The sequence below is a fragment of the Perognathus longimembris genome, chromosome 5 (assembly GCF_023159225.1).
Source record: "Perognathus longimembris pacificus isolate PPM17 chromosome 5, ASM2315922v1, whole genome shotgun sequence".
Lineage (NCBI taxonomy): Eukaryota > Metazoa > Chordata > Mammalia > Rodentia > Heteromyidae > Perognathus > Perognathus longimembris.
Window position 1 is genome coordinate 78,499,716 of NC_063165.1, and position 19,497 is coordinate 78,519,212.

A 19,497-nucleotide genomic window follows, 5' to 3' on the forward strand; every position below is an offset into this window, starting at 1 on the left:
TCTTTGGGCCTTTTTTCCTTTACGGGAAAATGGAATAAAGAAATGAGAGTTAACATATCTTACATCTCAGCAGAAAACATGCTTTTCTTTTAAAGTGATTACTTTCCTGTGTCTTTTACTTGTTTTAAGTAATAATACATCATCCTAGGTTGATACATTTATTAGGGTTCATTCTTTATGTTAGATTTTATTTTTGTTTATTGCAAATTTTAAAAATAATAATTTCAATTTCCCTTTCCAAGATTATGTTGCAGTTTTCATAATTAAAATATTAGAAAGGTGCTAATAGTTCATGCCTATAGACCTAGCTACTCATGAAACTGAAATATGAGGATCATACTTCCAAATCAGCCTAAACAAAACATTCATGAGACTTGTTTCTACAATTAACTACAAAAAAACTAGACGTGGAGCTGTAGCACCAGTGGTAGAACACTAACCTTGAGTAATTAAGCTCAGGGACAGTGGCCAGGCTCTGAGTTCAAGTGTGGACACTGGCTCTCTTCCTTCTGTCTCTCTCTCTCTCTGCCTCACTTTCTTTCACACACCCCCACACACTCACATACGCACACACGCACACACACACACAAATCATCATGTGTATTGGAAAGCTACTAAGACATTTGCTTACTTAGGCATCTTTACTTCGGAGGAAAACATTTCCGTACCTAAATTTACTGTTTCTGTTTTATAAATTTTCAGCAAAATGATTTCTTCCATGTTATCATTTTTGAGCCAACAGAGATCATTTACAAAACTGATATTGAATCTGAGTTTTTAGACCTCAGCCCCAACTCCAGGAGTTCCATTCTTCCCTGCAAATGTGTTCTTTACAGGGAAGCCGGAAGGAAGGAAGGAAGTTTATTGTGTTACAGCTATGGAAAACAGCTCTTCCTTTGCTTTCGGTTACATAGAAGAATGATAGGGCTGCGAGTGGAGGAGGTGGTGAGAAAGGAATGAATAGTTAAAATAGTTCCAAGGCACTGACAGCTGGGGGCGGCTCCCGGGGCCTGAGAATCCATCCTCTCAGCATGCACTGACCAAGATGGAGGCTGGCTGGCTTTGGAGAATTTCTACATGTTGCCACAAGATGAAAAGAAGAAGGCACGGCCTGTCCGAGGGGCAATTCGCCTTTTGTCACAAGATACTGATGGGCAAATTCTGATTTTCCTGAAGCCCAAGAAGACTGCCAACCCACCAAAACGAGAAAACAAACTAACAAACAAATAAAGGATGAATGGATGTGAAATAGAAGGTAGCGTTCTGATTTCCGATGTTAGCTAATTCAGGGGCCCAGTAAAAGTCTGTTTTTACATTATTATTATTATTTTTTTTTTACATTTTCAGTGAGAAAATAACATGTTGAGTTCTTCAAATTAAAAAATAATGATAATAGGTGAGCATTTTTTTTGGAAATTCCCAAACCTTATTCCTTTCTACCCTAAATAATGTAGTTACTCAATACCCAAACAACGTATATGAAGAAAATCTGAAGTAATTGTTTTGTTTTGTTTTTTGTTCTTGTGGCTTGAACTCTGAGCCTGGGTGCTATCCCCAAGCTCTTCAGCCTAAGGCTAATGCTCTATCACCTAAGTCATAGCACCACTTCCTGAAGTAATTTTTAAAGTTGTACCATTTAGTTACTCCCCCCCCATGTCATCCTGGAACTTTCTATTGCCTCTTGACATGAGAGCTTTAAAATTCTAAATATCCTCATTGCTGTGCCTTTTGTGAACCATTAGACAGCTTTGAAAGCAGAGAAAAATGAAGAAGTAAACATTTCAATGATTTCTACTCCACATTATGATTTCAAAATGAACCTCAGATGACATTTGAGGACATTTGAGAATGTTAAGTTTGTTATAATCACAAAAACAAATATATCATCAGGGTAGATAAATAATTATTTTCTTGTAATTGAGCACTTCACAATTTTTGAGTTGAGGAATTAGTGACACAGAGGAAATTCCAGATTTTTGAAGGATGATGATTGTCTTTGATAATTTTGATTAAAACAGCAGTAACAGAAATTAGGGTAAAGACAGGTGTTTCAAGTTGCAGTTTTAGTGGTAGATTGGATCTCAAAAGTTTTTGTGTGACAGAGGAGCTAGATTCTTCCCTATGCTAAACCCAATATTAGGCCCTGATATATGCTTTCAGTTTTGAAATACAGATTAATAGTAGACATTTATTTCATCGCCATTAAACATTGATCGTGTGAGATAATGGCATTTGAATCTATATACCTCCAACTTTTGTTTTGCATCTGTATTCAATATCTATGGTTTCCTTTATGTCAATACATAACCACAATTGCTTTTATTTCTGCCAAGCTATTAATGCTTGTAATTTCTCCTACTAGTGTTTCCTTAGGGGACTCCAAATGTTGGAAAAGAAATAAATGACATTTAATTTAATTTCCTGTAATTAGGTAATTATTTGTTCATGATGTTGAGTTCTGGAGAGTTACTCATCTTTTACTTGGCACATTAAAGCCATGGCCCTAGGACCTTCTTGTGTGCGTGTGCGTGTGTGTGTGTGTGTGTGTGTATTATATATACTATATATTATATATACCACATATATGTGTTTTTGTGTTGTAAATCATACATTTGTATTTTACATATATTGTACATTTATATTATATTTATGTGTATCATATATATATATCATATATCTTATATCTACATTTCTTGATCTATCTAACAATCTACCTATTTGTCAATATCTTGAAGTTGAGATTTATTATAGAGTTTGTGTATTTAATCATCATTATCATCATGTTTGTATGTAGATTTGGCTTAGTAATAAAATGTTAACTTTAAATCAACTAGGCTTATAGTAATTTCAAATTATGTATGCTTGGGCATTTTTTGCTATGCAAGCCAACAGAGCATTCTGTTATTAGAACTGATGCATAAATCAATTGAATGTACATTAGGACCTTGTAGAAGAGGATGGTTAAAAGTTTCTAATTCAGGTTGCTTGATATATTGGGTAGACAGCTTTTGAGTTCCCTCATTCAATTTAGCTGACCTTCCATCTTATAGCACATCTAAGAAAGCAGAAAGATAATATACAGTAGCTTTCATGAGTGAGAATTAAATAAAGGGTAAAAAGATAGGATGGCCATAATCTAGAAAATTATCCATCAATGTCAGATGACACTAAGTACAATCACTATACTTAGGTAGAAGAGTAATACATTTATCATTTTTATGTAGACTTTGATGAGCCAATCACTTCCTTGGAAAACACAGAAACAATAATCGGCAGCATTTTGATTTTTATGAAATATTTTAAATATTCATTTTGGTAAGGATCTATTGTTATTAAGGCATCATTTGAAGTTAAGGTAACAAAAACAGATGGATTGTTTTTGCTATTAAGATGAAATATTTATGATGAGATATTGAGATTCTACTTCTTCAACTCTTAAATGTGACATCATGTGTTTTTGTCTTTTACAAAAGTGAAAGTCTGAACTAATAATAGGAGAACAACTAATCCTTTCTGAAGCCATTAAGAAGGTGCACTAGGGTGAACAAGCTGCAGATACTCAAGAATAAACCAAAGCTGGGGTCTGGGCTTTTAAGAATCATTAAGTATTTAACAGTTATTAGCCAAAAGCTTCTGGCAATTTTATTCCATATAAAGAGCTTTGCTTCAGTGGCTCCACTTAAAAGCAGCTCAGAAGATGTGATTGATTTATTTCGGGTGACTTTGGTTTTCTTAGAAAAATAACTGATAAAACTAATAACAGTATCCCAGCTATTGTTTGAATTACATTATGATTTTAAATATTGGCTCTATAAATAACTACCTATATATTTAAATATAAATTTATATATTATATTTACACATGTTTATATATGTTATATATAAATGCATTTAATGAAGTCATTGTAAAGGGAGAATTGTTTACTTATATTGCTTTTTCATGTGGTTTACCACTACATTTTAAATTTGATGTGAAATGAATTTGTATTATGTCTTTGAATTCTATGTCTGAAGTGAAATTGACATCTGAGTTTATTGTCTGTTTATTTGTTTTGTTTCTGTTGCCAGTCCTGGGGCATGGACTCAGGGCCTGAGCACTGTCCCTGGCTTCATTTTCCTCAAGGATAGCACTCTACCTCTTGAGCCACAGCGCCACTTCCGGTTTTTTTCCATGAATGTGCTACTGAGGAATCGAACCCCAGGGCTTCATGTATATGAGGGAAGCACTTTACTTTACTAGGCCACATTCCCAGCCCCTGAGATTTTTGTCAAACAGAGAAGTAATCATAACTCTTTTTGCGTTATGGAGGATCTCCCATGATTCGCAAATGCCACTATTAAAATGCGTGGGCTCAAGCACTGGAACCTACTTACTTGTAAATTCTGCGACACAGAAACTGCCAACAAATGTTACATCATTTATACTTTACTAGCACTTTCCAGACGAGTAGCAAATGAGAATTCTCTATGTTTACTAGTTAGCTTCTAGGGATGATAAGGTAAACAATGACACAAATTTAACCAATGTGACAATGAATTTCTAATTGTACCATAGTTTACACAAAGGAAACATTATATTCAAATAGCATCTAACAACTATTTGGAGGTTAAATTTCATTCTTATAAAATCATCTATAAGCAATTCTTTAGTGTTTCTAATTTCAAACTTGTATACATGAAATATGTGCCCCCCAAATGTAGTAATGGACCTATAATATTAATACCTAAATAACATATATAAAGTCATGTACATGATGTGACTATGCTAATATAATAGTGTCACATAGTTTGCAATAAATTACATTTGTTAAACACATATTTTACTTAAAAGAGTAAAATATAATTGAAGTTACATATTTTACCTAGAAAGATATAATAATTTATTCAAATAAATTATTGACTGTTCTTTATTTTCACACTTTAAAAGTATTCTTTCTCTCTGTAACTTTAAAGACATTAGCTTTATCCGGTTGGTGATTTGCCACTTGAGCCACACTCCTAGACTTTTGGATTTTGCTGGCTATTTTGGAAATGGAGTCCAGAGAACTTTTCTCTCTGGACTGTCCTTGACCACACACTTCCAAATCTCAGTCTGCTGATGATATTTTACAAATACTGCTTGAAATTATTTTAATAAATGAAAAGTCTATTTTATAAATAATGTAATGTGCTAGTTATTCACTTTAAAATATAAAATACTCAAAATAAATTCAGCAAATAATGAATTACGAGAGGAGTGATACAAGTAAATGTTTCTACTTTTAATGATTACATAATTTCATTCCCTGACAGCAATGGCTAGTGCCACAGAGTATCTCTGTTCTCTTGTTTGACACCATCACCTGCAGGAAGGTAGGATCAATACTTGATGGAATTTCATATGAACACTACATATCATAACCAAACTAAGGAATGATACATATGAGACATTATAAAAAGAAACAAGAGTGTATATAAGTATTGTTTATATCATTATTACCATTCTTTTTACTTAGGACTGAATGTAAAACCAGCCCGTGTTCTTGGTTTCTCTTATTAACATTATATTTGTTACATAGGACATAACTGGATCTCCCGGGATAGATTTTGGGTGCATTTCTCATCTTCAGGGGTTGTCTCTGTGAATTCTTGATATACAATATTCGTTTAATGAGTATTTTAAGAAGTGAAAAGCAATATATATATATGTAAATAGAACATAATGCAAGTGAATTTGAACACATCACACCTTTAATTTCCACTACTGTTGATGTTTTAGCTGACATTTCCTTGAACCTTGAGTCAATAAGGTTTTCTATTTTATGTCAGTAAACAAACACGGTGGATCAACTTGAAAATCTGAACTAGAGGGGGCTGGGGATATGGCCTAGTGGCAAGAGCGCTTGCCTCGTATACATGAAGCCCTCAGTTCGATTCCCCAGCACCACATATACAGAAAATGGCCAGAAGTGGCGCTGCAGCTCAAGTGGCAGAGTGCTAGCCTTGAGCAAAAGGAAGCCAGGGACAGTGCTCAGGCCCTGAGTCCAAGGCCCAGGACTGGCAAAAAAAAAAAAAAAAAAAATCTGAACTAGAAGTAATTACAGTGCTATGAACCAATTATACCCAGAAACTATCAATAGTAGGAGAAACCTCAGCATATTAGAGCAACATCATAGCCTTTGAGAGCCCTCAGTCTTGCATTACCATGACTGTGGCTAAAACACCAATTTCCCTGTTTTCTTGGGTCTCCATTTCTGAACACTGGTGGGCACATTAAACCACCTTAAATACATTTGTATGAATCTTTATCTTGTTACCAAGAGTTTTGTTAAGCAATTTAAAACAGGAGCCATTTGAAAATCAGAGAAAAGACACTAGTTTGGCCTCTTCTGTACTGCTGAAAACTATAGATGTGCTAGAATAGAGACAACAAAAATAAGGAAAGAAGCTGGCTTTGCTACATAAAGTGCAAAATTGTTTTAAAAAGCATCTGTAGGGGCTGGGGATATAGCCTAGTGGCAAGAGTGCCTGCCTCGGATACACGAGGCCCTAGGTTCGATTCCCCAGCACCACATATACAGAAAACGGCCGGAAGCGGTGCTGTGGCTCAAGTGGCAGAGTGCTAGCCTTGAGCAAAAGGAAGCCAGGGACAGTGCTCAGGCCCTGAGTCCAAGGCCCAGGACTGGCAAAAAAAAAAAAAAAAAAAAAAAAAAAAAAAAAAAGCATCTGGAGAACTCTTATGTATCTCTTATAAAGTATAATCTCTACTTTTCCTATGAACCCACAATACCTATCCAAGGTATTTTCCTAAGAACAATGAATATATAAGGGAATAAGAAGACAGAATTACTCATCACAGCCAGTATAATAATAGCTTAAAATTGTAAGCAACATGGTCACCAACAACATAAGAGCTAACTTAATCATACTACATTTGTGTAATGGAATACCTCTCAATACCCCCCCCCCCAACTATTGTTATATCCAATAGCATACAAGGTTCATAAATACATTTTCTGAAGCAAGCCATGTTACAAAAACTTCACCTTCTTTATTATTCCACTAAATAATAAAATACAGGGAGAAATATGCTATAAATTTAGGAGAATGTGGCTTTGTCTGAGAGGATGGTTGTTGGAAGAAAGACATAGGTGTAAAAGTCAATTACACTGAGGAGATAGATATGATGTATAATATATTGTATTTGTATTAGTATCAGAAAAAAACAAAATTAATTAAATGGAATCTTCAGACTATTATTGTATTGTTAACTGTACAACAATGTAAAATTTTAAAACATTAAGATCCAGTTTCCTAGGTAAGAAAATTTCTACAGTGAATAAAATGTACTTAGCAATAGGTGATCCTGAATTGTACATCTAATTGGAATCATTATTCATTATCCCAATGCAAATGAAGGATCTTCTCAGATTTTGCAGTGTAGTTTTTTTTTAATTAATTTATTTATTGATTTTCAAAGTGATGTACGGAGGGGTTACAGTTTCATATGTAAGGCAGTAAGTACAATTTGTATCAAACTTGTTACCTCCTCCCTCATTTTCCTCTCACCTTCCCCTCTACCCACTTCTTTCTCCCCGCCCCATGTGATGTACAGTTGTTTACAGCATATAGTTTTGAGGGCGTTGGTGGTATTGTGGTGAGCATAGCTGCCTTCCAGCATATAGTTTTGTAAGTCTTGCTGTTGAATTGGTTATCCTTTATCCTTAAATTTGAAGTGAGGGAGATTCAAATATTACAGTCGACTTTATCTGCAAAGTGTGATGATGCTGTACTGACTAATTTGGGCATTCAGCTTTCAGTTTTCAATCGATAATTCAATTTTCCATCAAAAACTTTTCCTGGGAGTTTTTAAATGAGATATTTAGATACAACTTCATATATCTTTTTTTGTTTGTTTTTTAAAATGTTTATTTCTATCAGAAGAGCTGACAATTTTCTATTAAGTATTTTGGTCTGTTACTATTATAAGCATCCAACCTTTTTAAAAAAATCCATTCAAGATATCCTAATCCTTGAGGTAAAGAACTTCAACTAAACCAAGAGGCGGGGGGGGGGGGGGAGCGGGGGGAGAGAGATCCTGACTTTTTAAGGCAAAATATTCTTAAAATTCATTTGGCTTGATAATAGAAATAATCTCTTCTTGTTCTACTCTGGTGAATATAAATGTATTTTACACAGCAAAATTTCCTACCACTTATTGGCAAAACAAAGGTGAGACATTCATTTACACATCCTACTCACAGTGCAACACTGCCATGTCCATATAGACATTTGTTTTTGTACAGTTATCAATACTCTTCTGGCAAAAACAAAGTTTTGGAATGGCAAAAGCAAAAGAAGTTCTAGATGTGAAAGCTCCAGAAGGGAATTAATCTGAATCTTCATCATCAAGATAGTCCTCGGCCTTGCTTAAGGTTCGAACTGTGTCTGTTCCCTGCTTTTTCTTCAGGAGAGATGCACAAGCAGCGTTCATGGCCATGTCCAGGGGCCAGCTTCTTCTTGTAGTTTCTTAAGTCTGCATCTTTTGCCAGAAGCAACTGGACAATGTCGGCATAGCCCTTCCAGGCAGCAGCATGCAAAGCCGTGTCCCCCAACTTGTTCTGCTGGTTCAGTTCAATATTGGGCTGAGTAAGTAGAACTTCCACCACATCTTTGTGACTTCCATGGCACACCCAGTACAAGGCGGTGCTTCCGTCTTTGTCCAAGCCGTTCACAACCTCTTGGTTGTCCAAGCACTCTCTCAGCCAGCTCAGGTTGCCTCTTTTTGCAGCTTCATGCAGTGGATTGTCAATGGATTCTGCCTGCTCAGCCACATAATTGCTTAGAAAGAGTCCCGTCCTGCCTTTGCAGGTCCCTTTCCACCAATTGGTATCACTCATGTCAGTAATGTAGATAATAATGCCTTCTTCAGAATATAATTTATCTGGAGTTCTGGGTTCAAAAGTATACAGAGCCCTGAAGACTTTAACTTGTCCTGGTTTGACTAGTTTGGGAGGCTGCTTAGACATCCCGTTACCTTGACAAGCAATTTGACCACGTGCACAGGTCGGGGGAGGTGGATGGAAACAAAACAAAAAACACCAACAAACCTGAAGATTGCTCCTTTCAGCTGGAGCTCCCCAAATCTCTTTCTGTCCGGTGCTCAGCCGAATGTCTCCCTGGACCAGCCTTCACGTAGCTTTTTATTTTTAGCTTCATGAAAATAAAAGATTCCTCAAAGTATTTCCAATAAAGAATGAAATGTGATTTTCAGTAAATATGCAATGAACAGTTGGTTAGGGATACATTGAACTGAGTATTGCCTTGCTCCCAGAAAGTTTCCTAAACTCAAATAAATTGTATTTAGTGAACCTGTATTTGTTTCACCTTCAAGAACTTTATTCAAACACCTTCAATATTTTATTTGACACAATGTTTTACATAATCTAGCTCATGATTTATGCATATATTACAAGTATTTGTGTGTCAGCAAGCATAAAAATGTAAGGGGAAGCTAATATTTTCAACATTTACACTGTACTTTCTTATCAAATATACAATTTTAAGCAACCTTATTCAGTAACCCTCTGTGCACACATCTAAGACATATCCTTCCTTACTGTTTATTCAGCAAATGGGGCAATGGGTTCTTAAAATCAAACGTATTTATAACTGGAACACAAAAATGAAAGTATTATACATAGTAGTAGGAGAACATGATGTTTTCACACATTTATCAATTCTGTAATGATTGTGTCAAGTCTTTTCATATTGAGTTGGTTTTCTAATCTTCAATTTGTTGTTTTATCTAAAAATACTCTTTTGGCATGTCTAAATCACAAAGCCATGCATTTATGTCATCCCAGTTACATTTTGAGGGATTGTACATCACTCATCCACAGAAAATACTCATTTGCATTCACTAAGTCGTAGTCACATACACCATCATCCATACATAATAACACAGATTATTATTTTCTATCTACTCAGAATGCAGAGGCCTGAAGGATTTGGTTACAAGGCAAGCAAGTGCAGAAATGTCCATGAGACTCCATCTCCAATTAACCAGGAAATAACTTGAACTGGAGATGTGACTCAAGTGATAGAATACCTGAAATGAGCAAGAAAGCAGAAAAAGCATGAAACACTGAGTTTAAGTCTCAGTATCTGTAAATACATATGTACTTTTATATACACACATATATTTATACATATATGTCGGGCCTCTGAGGACCCCTTCTCCCCTATCTTCCGGGGAAAATGCCTGAACCCCCAAAACTATGAAAGAGCACTTCCGCCAGCAGAAGACAAAGGTGTACTCTCGTGGACCACATTTAGCCAAAGAGAGTGAGTTACTGAAGCCTCCCTCCCTGCCCCTTCTCACGTGTCGGAGGTTGGTGTGGAAAGAGAGACTCCAGGGAGACAGTCTGAGGTTTGAACTGAACTCCATGCCCAGGGGTCTGGGGGGAAGGCGGGAAGGGAAGGACTTGGCTAATTGGCTGAGCTGGACTGTCTCGGCAAGGGTGGCATCCTGGGACTCCCCCCACAGGCTGACATCATGCCCCAATAGGACACCCCTGGTCTCTGGCGGCGCCATCTTGAAGGCATCCACGTGGACCCGAGATTGGGATGGGAGGTGGGCCAAGCCAGAACTACTCTCTCCGGTTCTGGACCTGGAAGGCGTAGGAGTGGCTTCAGGCCATAAGGCCCCAGGACGGGAGGAGGGGAGGGTCAATCAGGGACCGCCCCTCTATGTATGCAGTCAGCATCCCCACATCTCCCCCTCTTTTATTTTTTAAACAGCAGGAGGAGCCTTACTCGAGGGCGCGTCTGTCTTAGGTTGCCTCCCCCGTGGGAGATCGTACCTGTCATTGGCAAAAGAACTCCCTGGCACTTCAGGCTAACCTACCTGCTGGGCGGCCAGCCCGATGAGAGAATTCGGGGAGAGCAGGATTGGCATTCGAGAGAAAGCCCTGATGTTTCTGCTCCATGCCTGTGGGCCCCGGCCAGTAGCGGGTCCTAATGGGTGCTGTGACTGACCTCGTGGGGTTCCCAATTGGTCAAATTGTTGACCCGAACAGCCCTAGCCCATTGCCACAAACGGAGACCTGTTTTGACTAACAGAGGGTAAGGTAAGCAGGGTGCAATTGTGAACATAAGGCACTTATAATGTGAACAATTGTAACATGGAGCAGATGCAAATATGAACAGTTGTAGCACATGAGCAATTATAACACAGACACAATGCAATGGAGGGTCTCTTATCTGTCCATAAGAGATAGAGAAATCCTGATCTGATCTGGTGCCACCCGAGATGATGCAGACAACATTCCCTCTCTCTGATAGTGAGGTAGAAGTAGGCTAGAGCTCTGGCATCTCTAACTTCCCCATAAAACCCTGTAAGGCACTAGACACCTGGTTATGGTTCCTTTTGACCCATTCAATATCTACCAGCCTGTAAGGGATGGTTATCACATCGGGATCTTGCCCATAATGTCTCAGGGCAGTATCCCTGCCCTTAATTATTAAATCAGCTAGCTGGTCCAGCTGGGAATAAACTCTGGGAGCTCCTCCCACCGATGTGTGCACCCACTGAAGAGGCTCGCCGGACTTGGTAATGGTGGCTGAGAAAAGCTCAGATCCAGGGAGGACCCAAAGACAGAGTGGACACTCAGGCTTATAGCGAGCTAACTGTGCCTCATCTAGGGCCCTTTGGATTTTCTGGAATATTGCTTGGAGTGATGGAGTTATTGTAATAACATCAGCGGGCACTTTGCCCTTTAAGGAGTCATGGAGTGGGAGCAACTCCTCTGTAGGCAGGTGAAGCCAAGGCCTTAGCCAATTAATCTCGCCTAACAGCTTTTGCATCTCTACCGGAGTATAAGATGACTTGAAGGATAACTGGGGCTTAAGGGGGCACACAGAGTCTAATTTAAGTTCTGCCCCCAAGATCTTAAAGGGGTATACTTTCTGAACCTTGTCTTTGGCTATATGCAGTCCTCCTCCTTGTAGGAGTGTTTGTAATTTCCTATAGGCCCAGTCCAACACTTGGACGTCAGCTGCCCCAATAATGATGTCATCCATATAATCATATAGAATAATATCTGGCTGACTCCGAAGAGGTTGAAGGACTTGTGACATATAATGCTGACAAAAGGCTGGACTATTAGCCATGCCTTGGGGCAGAACCACCCACTCATACCTTTGGTTTGGCCCCTGGTGGTTAACTGAGGGCAAGGAAAAGGCAAACTTTTCACAGTCTTGGGGGTCAAGGAGGATGGAAAAGAAACAGTCCTTGATGTCAATTACAATCAAATGTCTATCCCGAGGAATGGAGGGAATCCATGGCAGCCCCCTTAAGGGGGTGCCTAAGGGAACTATCCACTCATTAATCTTCCTTAGGTCCTGTACCATCCTGAATTTACCTGAGGCCTTTTGTATAACAAATACCGGGCTCTTCCAAGGGCTCAGCGAGGGTCTAATATGCCCTAGGGACAGTTGTTCTGATACTATTTCCTTTAATTTCTCTAATTTGTTTGAGGGGAGCGGCCACTGTTCCATCTACACTGGGGGTCCCGGAAGCCATTGAATGGCAGGGACAGTAGGAACAGTGGCCTTTAGGATTGGGGGTGAGGCCCTGTAGAAGAAACAGGAGCCTCCTGACTTGAGGTCTCAGGAGGAGGCACTCCCTGATGGTCATTAGGGCCACCTGATGGGTCATGGCCTGATGAGACCGCGGCCTTAGTCTTCGATAAGATGTCCCATTGCAGCAGATTGTCTGATAAGCCTGCCATTATCAGGGGACACACTTCTCCCTTATTACCATCCGGATCATTCCAGGCTATAGTAACCTTCATGCTTGGCCTGGCTTCTGAGACTATCAGGACTACCCAGTGGACCCCAGGTTGGTCATTAGGCTGGTCGTCGGGTTGGTCACAGAGCTGGTCGCTAGACTGGTTGCCTCCTTTGGGTGAGGGGGCTGGAGGGCCCCCCACTACTAGTTTAAAGGCTTCCCCCCAGCTTCAAACTTAGACTTGCACTCGCTTCGCCAATGATATCCCTTCTTGCACCCGGGGCAAGGTGTCTTAGGCGGCACCTTAGTTTGGCCAGAGTTTCGTCTTGATGAGGCACTAGGTCCTACAGAGCCTGAAGGACATTCTCTCTTGAAATGGCCACGGCCACCACACCCATAACATCGCCCTCTGCTTACCTCGTTGGCTGTGGCAGGAGCGGGCACCTCATTAAGGGAGGCAGTCAGCGTCTGTGTCTGGCGGGTCCAAGTATTGAGATCCCGATAGGCAAATATCCAGCTTTCTAGAGGTTTGTCTTTCATTCCTGCACAAGCTAGTTTGTGATCTGGAGCCATTCCGTCTCACATCAGGGACCTGACAAGTTCGTCCATCTGAGACCAAGGAGCCTTCACCTGAATACTTTCCTCCACCCTCTTGATAAAGGAGGCGAGGTCCTCTGTCGCCCCTCGAGTAACTTCTAATGTCGGGGTCTTTGGGGGCCCCTTCTCTAAGGATCTCCATGCCCATATCCGCAGGGCCCACACCCACTTCCGACAGGATGTGGGAAGAGGGGCCTGTTGAAAGTCAGTAACATGGGGATTGGGGGGGCCCATACAACATTTCGAAGGTGATGGGGATTGGGGGCATGTTTGCTCGAAATTTCTCAGCCTCAGCAGAGCATGCACCCCTAAAGGAGGCACACCATTTCATGTAATCTTTCTTAACAAGCACGGTCTGACCTATGCGTCTCCACGTTTGTGCATCAGAAAACGGGTTGTTCAGGCCACGGAGTAGGGCATGAGCCCAAGGGGAGTTTGGTCCCCTCAGTGACCATTTTCCTAAGATCTCGAAACTCCTTGACTTCCCCAGGTTCCCACCCAGCTGTGATGCTGGCTACATCAAAGTCTACCATCTCCTCTATACCTGGTAGAAAGTCCAGCAGCGGCTGTTCGAGCTTCGGCGGAAATGGCGACAATGGTGGTGACTGCGGCAGAAGCGTGCTGGGCCATTGCGGGTCCAGGGCTACGTGTCTGGTGGGGGAGGGTGGAGCTGTGGCAGAGGCTGCCGGCTACCCCCCTCCCTGGCCGTGAGTCTCGGGAGCGCAGCATCTAGTCCGGGATTCTGGAAGGTAGGCCCATGATTGAGATCGTTCCCCTGCCCATCCGCGGGCCCATCAGGATGAGGCATCGGGCTCTCCTCCTGCAGGTCCGAGGGGGGGGGTCTCCTCCTTTTCCCCCAGGGCTCTCCTTTGCAGCTCCCGCCCGACCCAATGGATTCTCTGCTGTAGAAAAGCAAGCTTTGAGAGAGGCTATGATTGGGAAAATTACAAGAGGTAGATCATTTCCTATCTCCTCTTCCTTGCCGTCCAGCTCCCTCTCCAGATGGTCCCAGGTTTCCCAGGAAAGCGGGTTAGCTTTAACCAACCATGGGATGGCCTGGGTCAACTTCTCCCAAATCCGCTTGGTGGCAGAATCTGAGATAGTCTGTCCTGTATTTTTGAGCATGAACCATAATATCTTAACCGTTGGTTTGCTCCACTGGCTATGCGCTTGGCCCATCTTAGTGGATCTCTCTCCTCTTAAAAACAATCCCTAAACGCAACCTGTGGGGTTGCTGTACCCCGAAATTCCTGGCCGTGCTTTCTCGCCTGTGCCCCGCGTTCGGGCACCAGATGTCGGGTTTCTGAGGACTCCTTCTCCCCTATCTCCTGGGGAAAATGCCTGAACCCCAAAACTATGAGAGAGCACTCGGCCTTGTCTTTCGCCAGCAGAAGACAAAGGCGTACTCTTGTGGACTGCTTTTAGCCAAGGAGAGTGAGTTACTGAAGCCTCCCTCCCTGCCCCTTCTCACGTGTCGGAGGTTGGTGTGGAAAGAGAGTCTCCAGGGAGACAGTCTGAGGTTTGAACTGAACTCCATGCCCAGGGGGCGGGGGGAAGGATTTATTACGGTGACGAAGGTGGGAAGGCAGGAAGGGAAGGACTTGGCTAATTGGCTGAGCCGGGCTGTCTCGGCAAGGGTGGCATCCTGGGACTCCCCCCACAGGCTGACGTCACACCCCAATAGGACCGCCCCTGGGCTCCAGCAGCGCCATCTTGAAGGCATCCACGTGGACCCGAGATCAGGATGGGAGGCGGGCCAAGCCAGAACTACTCCCTCTGGTTCCAGACCCGGAAGGCATAGGAGTGGCTTCCGGCCATAAGGCCCCAGGATGGGAGGAGGGGAGGGTCAATCCGGGACCGCCCCTCTACTTATGCAGTCAGCATCCCCACACATATATACATATATGTATGCACAAATATATGTCGGAATTAGATGTGGTTTAAGAAACCTATAAAAGACATTTATTTCAAAGGGAATGATTATACAATTTCAGTGGATGGTGAACATCAAGGAACCGAGAATTTGAGCAATTTAAGACTATGTACTTTCCTTTTAGCCATCCATTGCCAAGACTGACAAATGTTCTACAGTAAGGAAGATAATATTTGAATCCATGCAAACTGTATCTTCTTTGATATGGCTTCCAAATGGTGTTCATATATTGCAAAGATAGAACAATTTACAAGATGCATGATTATTCTCCATTAATACTTTATTACAAACCGATTTTCTGAAGGCTGACGTTGATCTGTGGATCATCATTTGCAGTCTATGATGCAGACAAGCTGGGTCTGCCAGTGACACAGCACTTAGGCCCATGCCTTTGGTACCCTTGACACTTGTCCAAGAATGAATCATGGCGGTAGTCATGTCCATTGATTCATTTAAATAAAGCATCTGAGCTTGCTCTTAACTGTCTGAATTCATCCATGTGCTTCCTTCTCTTTATTAGTGTTTTCAAATCACCTCTCAGTGTGAAATTCTCATTGAAGTAGAAAACAATGTACAACAGAAGTTGAGAAGAATTTCTCTTAACTATAACTTTAACACTTTTTAAGTTAATAAGTATATTAGGTGCTTATTGTCATAAGATAGATAACAATATTTTATATTAACCTTTCTTCTTGTGTCACAGGTGGTTTCTATGTTGGCAGTTTTTTCAAATATATACTTAAAATTCATGTCATTATTCAACAGATTCATTCTTGAACACAGTTTGAAAAAAAATGATTGCCCATTAGAATTTTTGCTATCAGATGCAGCATGAAATAATGCCTGAAAATACATATAATTTAAAATAAAGCACTACTTATTGGAAATATGTCTACATATTTATTTTATTGCTATTTTCTTTGAGGAAAGTAAGATTAAAGTAAGTAGTTATTTTTTTCAAGCCAGAAAGTTTGGGTTGAATTCATATTTTAGTTTGTTATCTATGAGGTAATAATTTGCTCACTTAACAATAGTTATTTCTGGTTCATTTCAAAATAAGATTCATAAGTTGGCTTGGATAGTTATAGTCCTATCTCTTCTACAAGTAGAGAACAAGAGTATCACAGTCAATGAGAGACTGGAAAGAATTATACTTGAGGTGCTATCTACAAAATAAGTAGTTAAAAATTGGGCTGAAAGAGCAATTAGTCAATAAGAAAACAGAAAGGGGATCCAAATAGGAAAAGATGAATTAAAATTTCTCTCTTTTCAGATGACATGATCCTATACATAAAGCACCCCATAGACTCTACCCCCAAGCTACTAGAGCTGGTCCAAAATTTTGGCAAAGTAGCAGGATATAAAATAATTCCTCAAAAATCAATGGCTTTCATACATGGCAACAACCTGAAGAATAAGGTTGAAATCAGAAAAGCAACAACTTTTGCAATAACCTCAAAAAACATAAAATACCTAGGAATAACCTTAACCAAAGAAGTGAAAGAACTCTTTGAAGAGAACTTAAAAAACTTGAAATGAAAATTAAGGCAGAAATTAAGATATGGAAAAACCTCCCATGCTCCTGAATTGGGAGGATTAACATCTTGAAAATGGCAGTATTACCAAAAGCTATCTACATAGTCAATGAAATACCCATCAATATCCCAACACTTTCTTCAATGGAGTAGAGGAAGCAATTCAGAAATTCATATGGAACAATAAAAAAACCCAAATAGCAAAAACAATCCTAAATAGAAAGAACAATCAGGAGGAATATCAATATCAAACTTTAAGTTATATTACAAAGCTATAGTAATAAAAACATCTTAGTATTGGAACAAGAACAGACCCGAAAACCAATGGAACAGAACTGAAGACCCGGAAATGAATCCGCAGACCTACGGCCACCTTATCTTTGACAAAGGAGCTGAAAATATAGGTTGGAACACAGACAGCCTCTTCAACAAATGGTGCTAGAAAAACTGGATCAACACCTGTAACAAACTAAAACTGGATCCATACTTATCACCTTGCACCAAAATCAATTCCAAATGGATCAATGACCTGGAAATAAAATCAGATACCCTGAAAATACTAGAAGAAGGAATAGAAGAAACTCTAGGACTCCTTGGCACTGGAAGAAACTTCCCCCCAAAAGGCCCAGAAATGCAACAAATCAAAGAAAGGCTGGATAAGTAGGACTGTATCAAACTGCAGAGCTTCTGCAGGGAAAAGGACATAGCTTCCAAGATAAACAGAAAGCCCACAGATTGGGAGAAGATCTTTACCAGCCATACAATGTAAAAAGGCCTAATATCTAAAATATACGCAGAACTCAAAAAGTTAAATTCCTCCAAAACAAATTGTGGGCACACCTTGCATCATTAAGAGGGAATTAGCTGGCCCCGCCTGTTTTCCCAACCCTGGGTCCTCGTGGCTGTTACACCAGAACCCTGAAGTACGGTCCTAGATAGCCCCACCTGCCTTCCGGTTATCGTGGAACTGGAAAGTTGGTTCTAGCTAGCCCTGCCTCCCAGCCTTGGGACCAAGTGTAGCCAAGATGGTGCCTGGTGGTGAACCCGGAGTCGGTCCGGTGGGTTGTGACATAGAATTAGGCAGCCTCTTAGGATTGGTCCCTTGGCGCTCCACCCTTGATGGCAGCTCAGGCAGCCCCTCAGTCATTAGCTAGGTGAACCTACACCCCTCCCCTTCCTGCCGCTAAAGGCCGAAGTTCCTCCCAAATAAAGCTAGACCATGCTTGACACTCTCCCGGGCTGTCTGATTGTCCTCCTGAGAAAGGGGGTGGGGGGGGGGCGGAGGAGGGGGTGCTAGCGGTTCGTCGACCTTTCACCTTTTCTTGGCATCTCTAGGTCTGGGCGCACTTCCCAGCCTCTCCCGCTGGCCAGAAGAGCCCTGGGGGCAAAGGACCTTGACAACAAACAATCAAGGAAACAACAGCCCTCTCAACAAATGGGCTAAGAATCTGAAAGACACTTCTCTGAAGAGGAAATGAGAATGGCCAAGAGTCACATGCAAAAGTGCTTTACATCACTGGCCATGAAAGAATTGCAAACCAAAACAACATTGAGATTCCACCTCATTCCAGTAAGAATGTTCATTATCAGGAAATCCAATAATAAATGCTGGAGAGGATGTGGCCAAAAGGGAACACTACTACATTGTTGGTGGGAATGTAAACTTGTTCAAGCACTCTAGAAAGCAGTGTGCAGGTTCCTAAGCTAAACATAGAGCTCCCCTACCATCCAGCAGCCCCACTTTTGGGCATCTACCCAAAAGATTATAAGCAAAATTACATTAAAGCCACCAGCACAACTATGTTCATCGCAGCACAACTTGTCATTACTAAAACATGGAACCAACTTAGATGCCCATCAGTAGAGGAGAGGATCAGGAAAAGGTAGTACATATTCACAATGGAATTCTATGCCTCCATCAGAAGGAATGACATTGCCCCATTCATAAGGGAATGAAAGGACTTGGAAAAAACCATACTAAGTGAGGTGACCCAGGCCTAAAGAAACATAAACCCTATGGTGTCCCTCATACGGAATAGCTGGTACATGATTAGGCTAGTCAGGGTAGAAGATCAAAAGACCGCAATAGCTACATCCATATGATGACATAAGATGATGCCAAGTGAAATGAACTTCACATTACGGAAACAAGAGTTATACCACTGTTGTAATTATTATCAACTTGCCATGTGAAACCATACTTTTTGAGGTTTTTTTTCCTTGTATGTTTGTTTGTTTGAATGTTTTGATTAGTTTTATTTCCCCTGTATTCTCTTCTTGTGGCTATACCTCCGCTACCACTGTATCTCATCTGAGTACCCTGGATACTGTTGATATGAGTATTCGAACTGGGGAAGAGAGCGGGAATATCAAAATTGAGAGACAAATGAAGAAAAGACAATCCATTCCAAAAGCAATACCTACAAAACCATTTGGTGTAAACCAACTGCACAACTGTTGGGAGTAGATGGAAAAGGGAATAGGGGAAGTGGGAGAAAAATGAGGGAGGAGGTAACAAGTTGAACAAGAAAAGTATTCACTACCTTACATACAAATCTATAACCCCTCTGTATCACACTTTGACAATAAAGAAAAAAGTTTAATAAAAAAATATTGAATGTAAACTTGTTTAGCCACTCTGGAAGGCGGTATGGTGATTC

The 19,497-nt window shown here is 40.7% G+C and overlaps 1 protein-coding gene across 1 annotated transcript; it reads right to left on the bottom strand.

Annotated features, from left to right (window-relative positions):
* Positions 1–7,908: 7,908 nt before the first annotated feature.
* On the bottom strand, positions 7,909–9,037 carry LOC125351343 (osteoclast-stimulating factor 1-like). Its single transcript, XM_048346022.1, has one exon. It carries the CDS (start codon positions 9,006–9,008, stop codon positions 8,388–8,390), a length of 621 nt encoding a protein of 206 aa, XP_048201979.1. The 5' UTR covers positions 9,009–9,037; the 3' UTR covers positions 7,909–8,387.
* Positions 9,038–19,497: the final 10,460 nt, after the last annotated feature.